The sequence below is a fragment of the Pinus tabuliformis genome, chromosome 8 (assembly GCF_031772625.1).
Source record: "Pinus tabuliformis cultivar Carrire ecotype Pingquan chromosome 8, CPIR1, whole genome shotgun sequence".
NCBI classification, from domain to species: domain Eukaryota; kingdom Viridiplantae; phylum Streptophyta; class Pinopsida; order Pinales; family Pinaceae; genus Pinus; species Pinus tabuliformis.
The window spans coordinates 1,971,847,672-1,971,867,082 of NC_142294.1; the positions used below are offsets into that span (position 1 = coordinate 1,971,847,672).

Genomic DNA, 19,411 nt, shown 5'->3' on the forward strand with positions numbered 1-19,411 from the left:
TAGGAGTATTTTTTATTCTTTCATTTATTCATTGGGAAGAGAAGGGATTCGTTGGGCTGACCTTAACATCTGCAACGACTACACCAATGAAGGAAAATTTTTGTTGAGGGTTTATCTACCTCTTGCATAGTTCAGACCCTTGAAGATTCAATATTCTTGAAGCAAATAATGATTATATCTTTGTTGTGTAAGGTTTGATAATAATTACAGCCCCTAAGATTATCACTGAAAGTTTCGGCCCAAGAAGTATTACTTTGATCCTTGACATATCTCCTTCCTACAACTAGTTTTCTCTTGAAGTATCTCACACTGATCTAGCATTAGTTTAGTAAGGATCCAAGCACTAATTGTTATCTGAAAAATTCGCAAGTCTGGCATCTACTCAATCACCTCGGTAGCAGTGAGGAATGTTGATGGTTGATTTCACTTGATTCTAAGGCTTAAGTGTGCTAATTGACCAATGAAGTTCCCTTGAGCATATATATGAAATTACACCTATTGTGTATGCATCTAGTTCATCCAGCTTTTGTACTTGTGACTAGTGGATTAAAGAATTGAAGGAACATGATCTATTTGAAGAACAACATCTCTTGAAGCAATCATGAGGCACGCTCTTGGAATATGTCTGTTTTCTTTTGGTTTATTTCACTTGGAGTTCTACAGTGGGGAGTCTCTTTGTATGCTTGAATAACTGATCATTCATCAAGTCAACATTTGACACAAAGGGATGAGACAAGCATAGACTACCTTCACAAGATAAAATGTGAATCATCAAGGAATTTTAAGTATATGTATTCAAAAATCTTTGACATCATCATTTGTAAGGAATCTGACAGGAAGAACTTTGCAATAATGTCTCATCATCCCTATAGTAGTAAAGCTTATAGCAGTTGTCTCGACATTCAACAATATTGTCACAGTAAGGGTTTTATTGTTGGGATTTCATTATTACTCATTATAAGTGGGTCATTGTCCCTAGTACAAGAGGCCACAATAATTGTCAAACTCATGATTATTTTTAGGGTGGTCAGGTGGTGTTAGGAAGGTGGTCGAAGTCACCTTCAGGTTGGAGCTTGAAAACACTTCAGGGTGGTAGGGTGGTGCTTGGGCAAGTTGCTGATTTGGGGTAGCATCGGATGTGTTCTAGCCACGAAATTTGGTGGAGAGGTTGGGGCACATGATATCTCCAATACCCAGAAAGGGTTTGGGCAGATTCTAAACAGATCAGGAGATATTAAAATAATTAATATTTTTAATGGAGTCCCTAAGTCTAAACTTAGGGAAAATAAAATATTAATGTATATTAATATGAATCTGTGTTAGAGTGGTCCAAAAGACATGGATCAAACCAAATCTAATCTTAGCTATTGATTAGGGACTTAATCTCGGCCGTTGAATTGTCAATAGGAAAAGTATAAGAGGAGGCTTGAGGGTCACTTGGAGATGTACACTAGATGATCAGTCATTCTATTCTCTAGAGCGGGGTTTTCTAAGAGAGATAGAATCAGTGATCGGGAGAGCAACTGAGGGGCATTAAGTATAGAAGAACAGAGAAGGTAGAGATTGTGCTGGGAGAGCAGCGCAACAACTAAGGAGGGTGACGTAGAGCCAACAAAGGCTCACGCAGGGCCACGTAGAGGCAGCCACGTGCTGTGGAAAGCACCAGAGGGGCCAGTGTAGTGATGTAGAGGCTCCCAGGGATGGCACAGGGGCAACGTGAGACAAAGAGGGGTTGACGCAATCCAGATTGGGCAGACGCTGGAGTTGCAGGAGCAGTTTTGTGCTGAAGAGCTGTCGGACGGGTTTTCCGGGGTTTCAGCCAAGAGATTTCTCTCAAACTGTGAGGTATAGCTGCTAAGGAAATTCCTTGTTGGGTAGGCCAATTTCGGCACCCAAATTGTACTCTGATATTGCTTAATAAGAAAACCCTTAGATAGCTGCACCGATTTTACCGCATTGGGTTTTTCCCGGGACATTGGTCCAAAAATAATGGTGTCATGTGGTGTGTTTGTTCTTGTTTCTTTTAGTTGCTGATCTGTAATATGTTGAACACGCACTGACGTTTATTTTTAGTATTTACTTTGTAAATAACTTGTTAGGGAAAAAATAACAAGTAGGTAGGAATAAATAATATAAAGTGCATGAAGGGTTTCTAAACTAAGTAAACTTAGAAACTTCAACATAAGTTGGAGCTTGCAGGGTGTTGAAGCATCCTTCTAGTGGGTGATGGTAAAACAGGGTGTAGGAGCATCCTTTCAGGAATTGGTGCTGCCTGATAAAGCTAGAATGCTTTTTTAGAGTACCAGGGAGTTGGGGATTCCCTTTTTAGTTGGAGCTAAAGCATTGATGTACTCATAAATTATTAGAGAAGCATTGGATGGTGTTTCTCTCGGAAGGGTTTCCACTTAAAAATTTTTGTGAACTGTCTTGATTTATGTTTATGCTGAAGATAATTAATTCTCTGAAAAGATAAGTTAACTAATTTTAAGTGAAATATTGATTCACCCCCCTCTGAGTATTTCCAACACCCCTGTCCTCCTTCATGCAAAAAATGTGTCTTCACTTTTGGGTAGGAGTCCTTATACGAATTACTGCAAAGATTACATCGCCATTTCCATGAGCCACCACCTCCACATCTTGAAAGCTTTTGAACATACCTCCAAAGAGGATAATACTCAACCCTATTTTTGGGCTTGGGGACTGAAGTTGAACCTTGGTTGGAAGCCATTGCTGGAAAAAGAATTTAAAAAACAAACTTGTAAAGAAAAAACATTTTTAACATTTTTGGAAGAGCAAACCCTAAAAAATACAAGAAATAGTGGGGAAAAACTAAGAAAATGAATGCTTCTTACTGAAATTAAAAGGTTGTAGCTCAAGCTACCCCAAAATGCCACAGAACAACAGAGAAAGATGGCTATAGCTTCTCCAAAAACCAAGAATGCCATAGCTGGAATCTCCCTGCTCCGAATCTGCTTTTGAAATATCTCTTGCTTGCTGTTGAAATCTCCTTTGCTCACTTCTGAAATTGCTGTAGCTGAAACCACTACCCTCTTCCTCTTTTCTCTTTGCTAAAATCACCCCTTTTCAAGTGAAATGACTTGCTCAATTCGTGTGATTAGTGAATGAGGTGAAATTCCTTTTATAACTTGAGAGAAACCTTTATAGAAACATCTAGGAATTAATTTAATCACAAAATATTAAAGTAAAAAGGTGAAAAGAAAGGAAACAAAAAAGGCAATTTTAAGTGGAAGCATGCCGTAAAGTGGGCTAGACGGTCTTGAAACAAGTTTCTGGTCATGCGGCCATGTTTTTTGGAAACACATTTCAAGGCCATCTGTGATGCGTTTCTGCGTTTCGGGGCCGAAACAGGCATGAAACGAGCCCTACCCTGACGTTTCTTGCAACATAGTATTGTTCAGTATTGACACTCTCTTTGGAGTGAATGTCTCCCTCTTGGAAATGTGGGAATGGTGCCTTCTAAAGCTGCAAAAGAAAATCCATAACTGGTGGTACTGAGATCTACCATTTCCAGGAAAGTTGATGATGCTTAGTTGGATTATGCAGGCCCTGCATATTTGCTATGCCTCTTTATGGTTTCCTTCCACTTATCATTTTTCCCATTTGGAGAGACTGAGGCTGTTCCTTTGTTCTAAATTTGGAGGTGCTAAATCCCTCCCTCTAGTCATGGGAGAAATTTTTGAAGGATGAAGGGGGGCTAGGTCTGGTTGATATCAAATTGCAGGGAGCAGTGTTAGCAGGCAAGTGCATTGTGTACTGCTAATTTGGAGATGACATTTGGAAAACTTTGGTGCAATTCACAGTCACCTCTGGTCAGCATCTACAGAGGATAAGATTATTGGTACCCTTGTGGTTTATGTTGATGATCTTATACTGGCAGGGAGTGGTACAGATGTAATAAATGAAGTTGAACAGGATTTAGAAGAAGCATTTGAGATGAAAAGTTCAAGTTTTATTTTCTTGTACTTGAAGTATGGCAGGACAGCATGTAGGGATAAACTCATTTGTATTTATTTTCTAAATTTATTGTTGTACTTTTCATGGATAAATTTGTGGAAAATATCTTCTTTAATGTACTTCATATTTCTGGCTCTCTCGAGTCTCAACTTCAGACTTTTTCCTTAATATTTCCAATTGATGTAAGCACATGATCTTTTCAGGTTACAAAGGAGTCTTTTGGAGATGATGGCTACTTTAAAACAGGAGATACTGCAATGATGGACGAGGATAGCTGCTTCGTGATCTTGGGGCGTATGTAGCTTATGATTCTTTACAAAACTTTGCACTTCTCTTCCTTCTCATGGTTTCTCAGCTATTGTCGCTTTCCTAAAAAATTCCCTTGATTTTTCGTTTCAATTTTATTTCAGTGTTTATTTGAAGACGGCAGAGGTTGAGTTTCATCACTGGAAAATAACATAGTAGACAAATTTATTTAAACAAAACGAATGAATATTCCTAGATACTCCTGTTTTGAACGATTTATTTCAAAATAAAGATTTTGTTCTGTCAATATCTTATGTTTTGTGCTTTGATGCACATTAGCCATATTCTTGTCCAGAACCTAGTCAAAAAAATAGTAGAACTTGAAGATGTCAAACCTGCCTGGATTTCTGCAGCTTCAGGCTGCATGCTGTTTTTCCCTTTTATGTGATGAGAGCCTATAGGAGAGCTTGTTAATTTCTCCATTTCATTTTTTCGTTTTTTTTTTTTGAGTGCATAAATGTTGTCTTTATTGCTAGTGTTATAGCTGACGAATATTAACTTCTGTTCACTTACAGGCACAAGTGTTGATATCCTGAAGGCAGGTGGATATAAGTTGTCAGCACTTGAAATTGAAGCTGCACTTTTAGAGGTAACTTACACTTTCTTTTCCTCTCTTACTTCCATGTCATTTTTGGCTAGGTACTTTGATTAGGTACCTAGACCTAATCAAATTACAAGCAGCTGAAATGTGGAAAGAGATGTGGATTTTAACTTTAAGACATTGCATTAAATGTGATTTTGTTCCAAATTAATCCACAAATCTGTTGAAATTTGGGCTGCTTCGGGATGAATTTCCCCAAAGGGAAACCCAACTACCCCAAGGAAAGCCCATCTCACCTCTAAGATAAATTCGAATTGGGTAAAGGGAATTTTATTATTGAAATATCCAAATTGGCTTGTCACTCTTCTCATTAATATTTAACATGGCGAATTCCACATTGGGAAAGCAATTATTAAAGTAAAGTAAAATACTATTTTGAGCTAAATTTGAATTGTTGTTTCCCTCTAAATTAAGGTCATGTTGGCTTGCCTCCAAGAGGTACCTTCTTGGATAACATTCCCTCTATATATTGGCTCACCCATTCATTTGTATGACACACATCAATTTGGTGAAGGTTGTGTGGTTCATAAGGATCTAAGGTTCGGTCATCTCTGTTTAAGGCTCATATCTTATCTTGCAAGCTCTCTCTATCTCCGTGGCAGGCTCACTCTATGTCATGTGGCATGATCTTACTCTATGTTTTGAAATATGAATCTCACACTACTCAGTGACTTGGATCTCTGTATGCTCTGGCCCGAATTTACAGTGATACACATTTCTCTATGGCTTGCTTTTTATGACTCCAATCATATCTCGGAGAATCACATTCCTTGTGGCACGCAGAGATGCTATAGGCTTGCACAACGGTAATTCTATGGCTTGCACTCAACCCCTGTGACTTGCTCTCTCTCTTGTAGCTCACATTACAATGATGTATATATTGCTCTATGGTTCACATTCCAGAGATGTATGGTCCACTCTATTGCTCACATTACAGTGAAGCATGTCTTGCTTTATGACTTGCATTGCAGTGGTATGGGTCATTCATCTTTATAGTATAACCCATATGGTATGGTCTCGCATTTCTCTATAGTGAGATCTGCATATGATCTCTGTGTATGATGGCTCACATTAGTTACTATTATTCTCAGTGAGATGGCTCACAATTGTTTATTATGGCTCATTAAATATGTATGTTACTGTGGTTTTGTTGACCATTGAAGTACACTTGAAGACTCTATGCCCAATGATATGTCAGAAGGTTTCTTGCACTAACAGAGTTCCAGATATCATTAGAGCTTCTAAGCTCTTTCTTCTCTCTCTTCTTCTTTATTGTACTCAGATTCCACAAGCCCTACGGGGATATTATAAAGTGATGCAAGCATGATGAAATAGAGTCATGTAATAGGCCTAGGTAGCTTAGGACTTTGTTATCAAGTGAGTTCACTCTAGGGAGCTTTTTTTACTTGGTTAATTATTTGCGTTTTTCAATGCTTAATAATAATTGAGTTGTTTCTCCTAGTTAGAACCCCAAAGATGGAATGCAGCTTGATAGCAAGGCCTTAAGTGAATCCTAGTGTCTAGAGTCAATGTATATTACTATGTTAGATCACTCGTAAAGTTTCGCAGAATTTGATTAGCTCTAGGTACCATTTTTAAGGGCAGGATTTTTAATAAATTGTATTAAGTGATGTCTAGATAAGTTGTATGGGGTATGAGTAGTCTAAATTGGACTTCTACACCTCACCTTTCTACTAAGACACACTTTTGTTGAGAAATCTACACTTTTACTTCTTATCTTATAGTCTTTCCTTCGTTAGCTTATTAATGTGTTCTTTTTATCAAGACAATTACCAATATGCATAATAAAAGACAAGTGACACAGTGTGTAGGCTTCTCAGCCAGGGCCAAAACCTCTCACCTCTTTAGAGGAAAACCTGATCAAAATTTTTCTTCTAGATCTTCAATTTATAAGTACCAAGACCACGACACATACCCTTGACTATAGTATCCTCCCAAGGACCTTGTCACTAACTTTGATGCTCTACCTCTCCCTTTCTCAACTCCCTGCTTGATCTTGAACTGCTCTCCTCGACTCCTTCTAGAGAAACTCGGTCTCTAATCTTTACACTGCTTCTACTTTGGCTTCCTCTAGAGAATCTCGGTCTCTATACTTCCACTAGTCTCCTCTAGAGAAACTCGGTCTCTAGATCTTGGTCACCCAAAAGAATCCTTCTCGTGCTGCCCCAGAAGAAACTTCGCTTGCCTAGAAGAAACTCTGCTGCCCAGAATAAACTTCGCTTGCCCTAGAAGAAACATTGTTGCGCCAGAAGAAACCTTCTTCTTCGTTGATCCCAGAAGAAACCCTACTTTGCAATGCCTAGAAGAATCTCCTTCGCTATATCTTCTTCACACTTCTACTTCGCTCTTCTCTTGACCCCTTCTTCTTTCCTTTGCTTTACTGAATTCAAGTCGAGTTGCTTGTCGAATGTGTGTCTTCAAGTGAGGCCGAGTTAGGCTATATATACCAATGTTGCAGTAATCGTTATCGGGATATTATCAGCGAGGAGAAAAAATCAGAAAAAATCAGGAAAAAATCAGTGAAAATCGGGAAAAAATCGTAACATACAAAAATATTAATTTTTTTTTCAATTTTTTTAATATCTAAAGCATCTACAACATAAAGTAAATACATTGACACATAAATATGATAAAAGAACTAATATATACAATGTTTAATATCATTTTTAGTGCTACGTCACACATAACAGTGAATCATGTCCTGAATAGTAAGTCCCGACTCATGACTCCCAACTCAGCCTCAAAATATCAACAAAAAATTTAATAATGTATCACATGAGTCATAATGTCATATACAATGTAATGAACCAAATAACTAAAGTCTAATACCACTGATTTCCTCTGCCCCTCTTGCGAGAAAATGCAATAGCTTTCCCTTTCCCTCTAGATGTAGATGCTGGTGGAGTTAGCAGTGGACTTTGCTGTGCTCTAGAAGCTGAAGAACTAGGAGCTATAGGAGGTAGACCACGTTCTCTACTGGTGGCAGGGTAGCCCGGGTAGGTGGTGTCACCGCCTCCTCCTATTGCTCCGCCTCCTCCTCCTCCTCTTCCACTACCTCCTTCTCTAACCAATCATCCGCAGACTCCATGAGAGGCCTCTCAGCCTCAACCCTCCATGCAGCAGTGATGTCAATTCCATCCAATGAGATGGCCTCCATATCAGGTATCCTCTCAAGTTGCTTCACCCACAGTCGAAGATTGTAGTAGACATAGACCATGTCATTAAGTCGTTGGGACTCCAACCTGTACAAAGATCATGAAATAATAATTATAAAAAAATATTGTTTAATGGATTCAAAAAATTATTTGGAAATTTGCAATATTTTAAGTGTTAACTTGTTGCGCTTCTTGTTGTGTATTTTTTCAAATACACTCTAGTTGCGTTCACATCCTGAGGAGCTACATGTTTGGCTGAGGATTCGAATGGCAAGCTTTTGCAGAAGGGGTACCCTGGCACCATACATTCTCCACCATGCATCTACAACAAAATTACAAATAAATTTTTAAATAAAGTATAAACATAAGAAAAAAAATGAAATTTGAAGGTTGAAACAAAGTATGAAGTTATGAACTTGAAGAGACAATGAAATTTGAAGCAAACTAAAAAATACTTGGCATTTTAGTCATCCTATCAGTCACAACCATGTCAAAGCCAAATGTGCCACCTGCCATCCTGTATGTCTCAATTTCTTTGGAGATTTCTATACGTTCTGCTGGAGATCGCACCATCCTCTGAACACAGGTTAAGAATCCATCCATGATCTCAGTGTCAAATACGAACCCACATGGGTAAGAAAATGTGGGGTTCAGGTAGATCCCTGTAGCATGAATGGGACGATGGAGTGTGTTGTTCCATCGTTCATCAATCACTTCCCATAGGAGGAGTTGTCTCTGAAACCCCTCATCTCCTTTATCATCATAGTAGGCCTGAATGGATTCTTTCGCTCTGTCCGTGGCTTCATACAAATAGCTCATTACGGGCTTCTCACCATCAACTAATCAAAGAACCTTTACCAAAGATTCAGTAATGGTGCACACCTCCTGCACTCCCGCCCAGAAGTCTTCCCGATATGAAACTAATTTGCATATGGCCTCTCTCTCTGGTTTGCCGCTCATTGTCAAAGCATGCCACTCCTCTGAAAGAAACATTCTCTTCACATCCCACATAGAATTCAAGAGGGATTGAAGAGATATGAAACTGGTAGCAAACCGTGTAATGGCGGGGTGCAACAACTCTTTGTTGTTGGTGAATTTTCTCATCAAGCTAAGCATAGATGTATGATTATATATAAATTTTGTAATGCTTTTTGATGACTCAACAATATCTTTGACAAAGGAAATTTTCCCTATGTCCTCCAATATCAAATCAATACAATGTGCAGAACAAGGTGTCCAAAATAAAGTAGAATGCCTCTCCATAAGCCTCCTGGCAGCAGCAACATAATTTGTAGCATTGTCCGTTATGACTTGGACAACATGTTCTGCACCCACCTCCAAAATAAACACATCCAACAAATCACATAAAGTTTTTGCATCTTTGATCTGTGAAGATGCATTAACAGATTTCATAAACATTCTCCCCTTGGGACAACTAACCAAGAAGTTTATAAGGGTTCTCCCCTTTTGGTTGGTCCAACCATCTGACATCACAGTGCATTCTGTTTGTGCCGATGATGTACTAAACTCCTCCAATCTTTTGGTGTAGTCAACTTTTTCATTTTGAAGAATCTGGCCTCTAAAGTCATCATAAGAAGGGATTTTGTACCCTGGGCCAACAGTTGCAATAGCATCAACCGCAGGCTGGAAAAATGGATTATTCCTTGCAACGCTAAAAGGAATATTACTCCAAAAAAAAAATTTGGCCAACAACTTGTCAACTTGTTCTTTCTCAGTTTTTTTAAGCATTGAAGTGATAGATGGCTGTGAACTAGGCGTGGTTCTAAGAATAAAAAATGATGAGGCAGCTACTGGGTTCGTTGTAGATATTTGATGCTGAAGTAGAACCGGTGCCACTTCCTTGTTCACCTGAGCCTAACACAGTCTTTGTTAGTTGCTTCTTCATTTCTGCTTTGGCCTCTCTATTGTGCTGTAAATTTTCCAATGATCTCATGGTTTTTCGGATGATTTCCGGATTTGTAGTTTTGCAAGGCCCTACATCCAATCTAAGGATTTGTGCAAGGTGATACTTCAATCTATAAACCCGCCCTGACATATGCGGCCCACACAACTTGCAAGACAAGTTTATTCTTTCAAACCCTCCATCAGGTTCACCAAATTCCCACAGAGGGTCCAATTTCCTTGGCATGTTTGTAACTTGGTTGAACTCTTGACTCTTGAGTTTTAAATTTGTAAGATGAAGATTGAAGTTTGAACTTTGAAGTTGAATGGTGAACCTCTGACAGAAAATGATTACAGGTTACAAAAAAAAAAAAAAATTACATACATGAGTAACATGACAAAACACATGGAATTTTTGACAATTTAAGTTTTTAACAAACAAAAACCCCATGAAATCAATTCAAAAATATTTGATAACCCATTGAAATATTTGATAAACAATGGGTTATCCAGATTCCAAACCCAACCAAAAACATAAAAAAAAAAAAAAAACCAAAACAAATTACAAAACACAAAATTTTGGTGCTTGTTGTCGCACAGATTGTCACGATAACGCTCAGACGAGGGCTGTCACCCTGATCCCCGATCTCTCCATTTAAGCCTGTCTCCCGCGGCTAAGGGGGGTAAACCCTATGGGATTATGATAACCAACTGGAGACTAGTTCGGTTGGGAGACACGAACGGAAAAAAGCACTTAATTGATTTTATTAAGTTAATAGACCAATGCCTTATGAAATGAATGATGAAACGATTATTTATCAAATGCTGCAGAAATATGAGCTCATTAACAACCATTTACCATCAAACAACAAAAATTAACTTTTACCACATGCGAGATAATCAATAAATGTTTAACGGCTTAATGATACTCCAGCAATTTAAAACTTCGAAAGATAAAGCTCAATGCACAACCATTTAATTTTTAAATGCTAACCAGATATCACATTCAAGCAGTTAATCTTCAGATAAACATTAAATCATATTAAACACTAATTCCCACATCAAAATTTTAGCCTCAGCATAAAAGATGAAACGTAAGAAATTCCCGAGCCAAGACTGAAATTGGCAAAAATTTCCCAAAATATTTTTATATTTTTTAGATAAAACAAAACTTAAAACTAAATGAAACTAAAAAATAAAAATATTAAAATCTAAAAAGAAACCTTTTATCATTTTTTATTTTATTTACTTCTAACAAAATTAAATCTAAACTAAAATAATTTAAAACCTAAACTATAAGAAAAGAAAATTTTTATATCTTTTATAATTTTATACTTTTTTATGAGTTTTAATTTTGATGTTTTTTTATGATTTTCTTTTTATTTTTATAATTTTAAAACAAAACTTGAAGTTAAAATCTAAACTAAAACTAAAACAAAAATTGAAATTATTAAAATCTAATCTAAATCTAAACTAAAATAAAAAAGGAACTTTTTTTTTTATGAATTTATTTATTTATTTATTATTATTTTTTTTTGTTTAAAATCAAACTGTTTAAAAGATTAAATCCTAAACTAAATCTAAATAAATTCTGAATATAAACTAACCATTTTTTTAATCTCCCCTTTTTTCTTTTTAAAAGTCTAAATCTAACCAAAATTTAATAAATCTAAAATTAAAACAAAAAAAAATAGAATCTAAATATCTAAAAGAAAAGTCACATCCTAAAGTTTAAAATTTTCATGTTATAAAACTAAAATTAAAATTTATCTAGAACTATACTTTGAATTTAAACAAAAACTAAAACATAGCAATGAAATGAAAGAGACGTGTTCAAAACTAAAACAAAACAAAGGGAAATCAAAACGCACAACTTCAAAAAAAAACTTACCCATGCACGCGATTTTATTGCTTTTCTGTGCGTTTGTTAGCCCGACGGCAGCAGGAGAGCCAAGCAAACGTGACTGCGCAGGGGTGTTTGAAAGGTTCTTTGATACTTCCTTTCTGTCTGCAGGCTTTTACAGGTTAATGTTTAAGGCGGAAGGAGAGCAGAACTTTGGCAGCGATGAAGCTGTGTGTTGACTAAAAGTTGCTGCTGCGTGGGAAGGGTTTGGCAAGTAAGTTATTTTGCAGGCATCGAAAACCAGAGAGGACCGAGTTGAGAAAACCGTGGGTGCGAGGAATAATAGAACTACGGAGGTGGCTAGCATGGACGATGTTTGGAGGCAGCGTGGGTACACGGGGTGCTGAAAAATGGGTGCGACAGAGAAAGGCTGAGGGATGGCAACATGTAATCTGAACGGCGGCGTAGCAATGAATGCGTGGATGGCTAAGGACGTGGAGCTGGTTGTTGTTTGAAGGGCAGCCAATAGTTTGGAAGGGGGGCAGATGATGAGATAGATGCAAATAAGAAAAGATGCGCGGAAAATAGAGAAAGATGGGCAGCAGTAGAACAGCAACTCAGAAACCCTTGAAGAAGCTTTAAATAAAAAAAAATTAAGTTTTCCCTGCTTCAGATTTAATTGATGAAAACCCCAAAATTTCTCCAGATCTGAGACAAACACCCCTGCAAAAGCTATTTTCTGGGGCCAGATCTGACTTCACAAAAAAAAAAAATTATCAGACCTGCAACCTGCAAAAAACAAAAAAAAACCAGAAGTAAAATTGTATTAGAATATGTCTATTTAGTATTTAATGCTCAGTCTTCTAGCTGTTGCTAATTTTATTCTTTTAGCAGTTTCTTAGATGAAACTGTTTGTACATAGAAACCTGATGTTTCTATTATTGTAAATATCTTTGTATTATCATTGAGCTGTTTGCTCTTGTGTAATTAATTCATTCGATATTCTTTTATGGTATCAGAGCATAGGGATTTTCGAAATAATTTTTCATAGTTTGAAAAATTCAGTAGTTCATTTCGAAACTGCTCTCAGGGTTTGTAGATTTCTTGATCAGCTATCCTCTTCATTCCTTTCTAAGGTCGAGCCCTCTGTAAGCCAGGCAGCCTTCACTGAGTCTTAGCTTCGGCTTTGCTCATTGTGATAAAAGCTTACAGTCGTCAATCTTGATACAGAAAGGGATTCTCTTGAAATTAAATCCGGCATTTTGAATCCGAGGACAGCAGTCGATTTATCGGTTGAACAGTTTATCTGTTTTGAAGTCTTGTTTATTTTTGTAGCCCGTGAATTCTCAGTATTCAACCCTCGTCTTCAACCTGCGTTTTCACGGTGAATCCACAGCTGAGACGATAACCATGGGAAAGTGGCATCTCAGTCTTCTTCTGTCAAGATACCTGGAATCGCACGCATATCAAGCTATCGACTTGGTGAATAAAGCTGGAAGCGGTAGCAGAAATCAAATTTAATACGGTTTTTGTTTGAATATTTCCGCTCACGTGTTCGACAGAACCACGACATTTTCCAGAGGTTTCGAGTATCCTCGTCAGCATTTTCTCCGACCACGAAGCTTCATTTCTCAACATCCGCGTATTCTTTTTACGTTCAGTATGTGCGACTAGCGTGATAACCAACTACACGGCATTTTTTTTAAGTTCAGATTCTAGTGAAGGTTTGTTTATGTGACGGTGATACATTGAAGAACGACAGAACCCTGTTGAAGAACATTGATACAGTCAAAATTTTTTTTTTACTCGCGTTTTTTTTGGCTCACGATTTCAACAAATCGATATACTCCAGAGATCCTCCAGATCACGTGACGGGTTTTCCAGATTCACGGGTACGGCAAACACATTACAGTGACGGCAAACAGATTCACGGGTTTGTTTTCAGATCCACGTATTTTTGGTATTTTCAGATCCACGTATTTTCCAGATCCACATAAAGGTATTTTCAAGATCCACGTATTTTCAGATCCACGTATTTTCCAGATCCACATAAAGGTATTTTCAGATCCACGTATTTTGCGGATTATAGTGACGGGTTTGACTAGAATTTGGATTAAAAAATATTGTGATTATATTTGAAACGGTGGGACCAGAAATAGCATCACAGTTATTTTTTTGAAGTGGGATCATACCAGCATCACAGTTATCACAGATCTGAGATTTTTTTTTTTTTTTTGTATGCAAGTCTATTTTGTTCAAAACAGAATTTGTTAAGATTTGCTACAGTCATCTTGAAAGAAGATTTTTAAGCAGGCAGCTACACTTTGTTGTGTGTCAGACTTCTGTAAAATGGCCACTCTCACCAATCTGATGTTAGAAGGAAATCAACGCTTTAATGGCAGCAACTATAACATTTGGAAACAAAGAATGCTGACCATTTTTGAATACAGGCGTCTTGATCAGCTCATTTTGGGCAAAGAGTCTCGTCCCGGTACAGCTGGTACCGATCAAGATAAATTTGATGATCGAAATAGGGAGGCTGTTATGCTTCTCAAGCTCTCTGTTGCTGATGATCAGTTACCACAGATCCCTTCTGGCAAGACCGCTACCGAAATCTGGCAACAGTTGAAAGAACTGCATGAGACATCTGACAAAAGCAGAGCATTTTTTCTCAAAAATCAGTTGTTCTCCATCATGATGGATGAACATATGTCTTTACAGGAACATCTCAACAAAATTAAAGACATTCGAGATCAGCTCGAAGCTATTGGTCGGACCATGGAGGAAGAAGATATGGTAGTCATTACTCTGAAAAGTCTACCAAAATCTTATGAACACTTCATTGAAACGCTCAACATTACAACCACAAATGTTGATCTGAAGTTTTCAGATTTATGTACCAAACTTCTGCAGCAAGATAGGTGGAAACAACAGTTTGGTAGTGGTACTTCATCAGTGCCCTCGGAAAATGCATTTGCTGCAAAATACCAGTCCTCTCATTCTTTTCAGCAGAAAGGCTCTCCTCAGTCTTTTGATCCTGCCAGGAAGAAAAGTGTGCAGTGTAATTACTGTCACAGGTTCGGTCACATGAAGAAAGATTGCCGACAGAGGATTGCTTCTGAACAGAAGAAACAGGGAGGGCCTACTCAGACAGCGAATGTTGCAGAACATTCCGAGCAGGCAAATTCTGCTTTTTACGCCTTTATGGCTAAAAGGTCTTCAGAACATGTTCCTTCCTCTGCATGGTACATTGATTCTGGTGCATCACGCCACTTCTCTCACAGGCGTGACTGGTTTATTGACTTCTCACCTTTCAGTGATTCAGTAGTATTTGGTGGAGGTGAAAAGTACAATGTAGCTGGCAGGGGTACAGTTCAAATTCATTCTGGTGGACGCACGCTCATATTTCTTAATGTATACTATGTTCCTGGTATGGAGATTAATCTGCTATCTGTCAGCCAGATTATGAGGAATTCTCCTCAGCTTGATGTTATGTTCAGTGCACACAAGTGCTCCATCATTGACAGGGAGACCAGTCTAACAGTTGCTGTTGGCCTAGAGGACCATGGTCTATACAGGCTACTTGACACCGGTGACTTTCCAGAAGTGGCTCTAGCAGCACGTGTTTCTCCCATCAGCACTCTATGGCATCAGCGATATGGGCATCTCAATATGCAGTATCTCTCTCAGCTCTCTCGGGAGGGACTTGTGTCAGGATTACCTGATATTCAGACTCAGCAGTTGGGGGTATGCAGCGCCTGTCAAGCGGGAAAGCAACATCGGTCTTCATTCAACAATGGAGAATCTTGGCGCGCATCCAAGGTACTTCAGTTACTTCATGCTGATATTTGTGGTCCTATGAATACAGCTTCTATCACTGCTTGCAAATATTTTTTACTTATTGTAGATGACTTCAGTAGAAAGATGTGGGTGTATTTTTTAAAAAATAAATCTGATGCTCTTAGTACATTTCAGAAGTTTAAAACATTAGTTGAAAAAGAATCTGGTTGTAATATCATGACCCTTAGGACCGACAATGGGGGGGAATTTTGTTCCTCAGCTTTTGCCAACTTCTGTGATATTCATGGCATCAAACGTCAATTAACCACACCTTACACTCCCCAGCAGAACAATGTTGTCGAGCGTCGCAACCGCACGGTTGTTGAAATGGCTCGTTCCATGTTACAACACAGGAGTGTTCCAAACAAATTCTGGGCTGAAGCAGTATTTACTGCTGTTTACCTTCTTAACCGATCACCTACTCAAGCTGTTAAAGGGAAGACTCCTGAAGAAGTGTGGTCTGGTCGTAAGCCTAAGATCAGTCATCTCAAAGTTTTTGGCTCAGTTGCATATGTTTGGATTCCATCTGCCAAGCGCTCTAAGTTGGATTCCAAAAGTCAGAAACTCATGATGACAGGTTACAGTGACCATCACAAGGCCTATAGGCTGATAGATATAGCCACTGGTCGCCTTAGCTTCAGTCGAGATGTAGTCTTTGATGAAGACAGAGGATTCTTTCAGTCTTCTTCTTCTGAGCAGCGTTCTGAGGATCCGCCTCACAGTGTTCTTCTCCCAGTCAGTCCACCTGATGCGAGGGACGATGTAGCATCAGGATTTGATACTACTCTATCTGAGCTTCCTCTAGAAGCTAATCCTCCTCTTGTTGTTCCTATTGCTCTTGAGACTTCTTCCCTTCCTCCTGATATTGGTTCCTCTAATCCTGATATTGGTTCTTCTTCTCTTCGGCCTAAATGGTGGGCTAAAACCATAGGTGATCTCCGGGATGATGAGCTCCTTGAAGGTAGAACTTCTAGACATAAGAACAGACAACAGTCTACAGTCAATTTTGCTCTTATGGCTAACCTTCACAGTATTTTTGAGCCTCAAACCTATTCAGAGGCTAAGGGTACATCTGAGTGGGAACAGGCTATGGAAGCCGAATTCCAGAGTCTTCAGAAGAATCACACCTGGACACTTTCTGATCTTCCTGCCGAAAAAAAGCCCATAGGCTGCAAATGGGTGTATAAAGTAAAATACAAAGCTGATGGAACCATAGACAAGTATAAAGCTCGTCTTGTGGCTCGAGGATTCTCACAGAAGGAAGGCATCGATTATGAGGAGACTTTTGCTCCTACAGCCAAGATGAGTACCATAAGGCTTGTTCTTGCCCTAGCAGCTCAGTTCAATTGGAAAGTTCATCAGATGGATGTAAAGAGTGCTTTCCTAAATGGTGATCTTCAGGAAGAAGTCTACATGACGCAGCCTCCAGGATTCAAGGTTGCTGGTCAAGAACAGAAAGTGTGCCGGTTAGCTAAAGCAATCTATGGATTGAAACAAGCTCCTCGGGCTTGGTACATGAAAATTGATCAATACCTGACAGATCAGGGTTTTCAGCGGAGCCCATCTGATGCAAACCTGTACATCAAGCATACTGGTGCTGATATCTTGTTTGTAGTTGTCTATGTGGACGATCTCATCATTACTGGGAGCTCTGCACATTTGATCCATGGGATCAAACAAGATCTATGCAGAACTTTTGAGATGACAGACTTGGGACTTCTTCATTACTGTCTGGGGGTTGAAGTTTGGCAGACTGAAAATCAGATTTTTCTATCTCAGTCCAAGTATGCCAAAAATCTTGTGGAACGGTTCAGAATGCAGGATTGCAAACCGGCCACGACTCCTATGGAACCAGGGCTCAAACTTTCAGCACAGTCATCCTCTCCTCTTGTGGATGAAACTTTATTCAGGCAATTAGTGGGCAGTCTCATCTATCTTACTGCTACCAGACCTGATATCAGTTTTGCAGTAAGCTACATTTCTCGCTTTATGTCAGCTCCTAAAGCTGATCATTGGATAGCAGCAAAGCGGGTGCTACGATATGTGCGTGGTACTTCTGATTATGGTCTCTTATATACTCGCAGCTCCAATCCTATTCTCAGTGGCTACACTGATTATGACTGGGCCGGTTCAGTTGATGACCGTAAATCTACAGCTGGGTATGTGTTTAGTCTAGGATCTGGTGCTGTTACTTGGACTAGTAAGAAGCAACAGGCAGTGGCTCTCTCTTCAATAGAAGCAGAGTATCGGGGAGCAGTTAAGGCATCCTGTGAGGCAGTTTGGCTTCGCCGTATGCTTGCAGATATGCATGTTTTCCAGACAGAGCCTACTTCTCTGTTTTGTGATAATCAGGGAGTGCTCAAACTTGCCAAGAATCCAGTCTTTCATGAACAAACAAAGCATGTGGAAACTCATTGTCACTACATTCGCCAGTTGGTTGAAGACGGCTCAGTTCAGTTGGAATATGTTCCCACAACAGAGCAGCCCGCCGACATTTTCACCAAGCCGCTTGGTCCTGATAAATTTGTCAAATTCAGAGGGTCTATTGGTGTTGTAAATAGATTGAGCATTAAGGGAGGGTATTAGAATATGTCTATTTAGTATTTAATGCTCAGTCTTCTAGCTGTTGCTAATTTTATTTTTTTAGCAGTTTCTTAGATGAAACTGTTTGTACATAGAAACCTGATGTTTCTATTATTGTAAATATCTTTGTATTATCATTGAGTTGTTTGCTCTTGTGTAATTAATTCATTCGATATTCTTTTAAATTGTGCCAAAAATAAACTGAAAACCCTAAACCTAGCTAAAAACGTACAATTTTTACATATTTTCGACTCTTTATCAGCCAGATTTGTCAATAATCCACAGTAATATTTTCAGAGTATAAGTTTAATGTAAGACGCTTCAAAAAACCCTGCATGCATTCATAAAAAAATATTTCAAATGATAAGCCCGAGGTCAAGAATTGGCTAGGCTCTTTTAGAAAACACAATCCGGGAGTTGGCTGGTTCAACCGAGAACTTCCCCTAACGCCCGGTAATCTGAAAAAAGGATTTCTTGCACAGCTTAAAAATCAACCATTAACAAGGAGGGAGAAAACAATAGTGAAACCCAGATCAAATGGAGATACCTGCCACTATATTTCAGAATCTAAACTATCGTTCAAACCCCAAAGATCAGACAAGATACCTGTGCCTAGATCAATCTTCATTAAGCTATCATCAATGGCTGAAAATAAAATTATGCAGAAAAAATAAAACAATCTTACAGCATTTCCAGAAGAGTAACACCAGCAAGGTTTTTAACCCCAAAGTCTTTCTTTATTGCACAAAAAAATGACTACAAGAGAGCTTCTTCAGTGCAAGACTCACAGATCTCATCTCTTCTCAAATGACCCCTAGCACCTTATTTATAGAAAAATTCCCAACAGCTAGTTCGAGTGATCCATGTCAAAATGATCTCGACCGTTGATGAGGATCAAGACATCTCTTAATCTCATCCGTCGAATTTTTTAATGCATTAAAAATTAAAATTCTGTAGTTATTTACTCAAAAATATTATTATTTTATTATTTTTAGGCTTTTACTTTATTTTATTATTTTTTATTTTTATCTAAATTTTTATTTATTTAATTTATTTTTAAAATTTTATTATTTTTTATTTTTTAAAATTTTTATTTTTCAGTTATTATTTTTTTTATTTTTTAAATGGATCCTCGAACTTAGCCTTTGGAAAAATCACCTAGGACCTAGGACTTAGGACTTATGA

At 38.3% G+C, this 19,411-nt stretch overlaps 1 protein-coding gene across 7 annotated transcripts in view; it reads left to right on the top strand.

Annotated features, from left to right (window-relative positions):
• LOC149244349 (putative CoA ligase CCL8) overlaps window positions 1–19,411 on the top strand; it is a 452,203-nt gene that overhangs the window by 352,167 nt on the left and 80,625 nt on the right. For all 7 annotated transcript variants that reach the window (XM_089374826.1, XM_089374823.1, XM_089374822.1 and 4 more), the window contains 2 exons: window positions 4,179–4,269; window positions 4,797–4,870. In XM_089374826.1, the coding sequence (XP_089230952.1) occupies window positions 4,179–4,269; window positions 4,797–4,870 (165 nt within the window). The remainder of the gene's footprint in view (window positions 1–4,178; window positions 4,270–4,796; window positions 4,871–19,411) is intronic.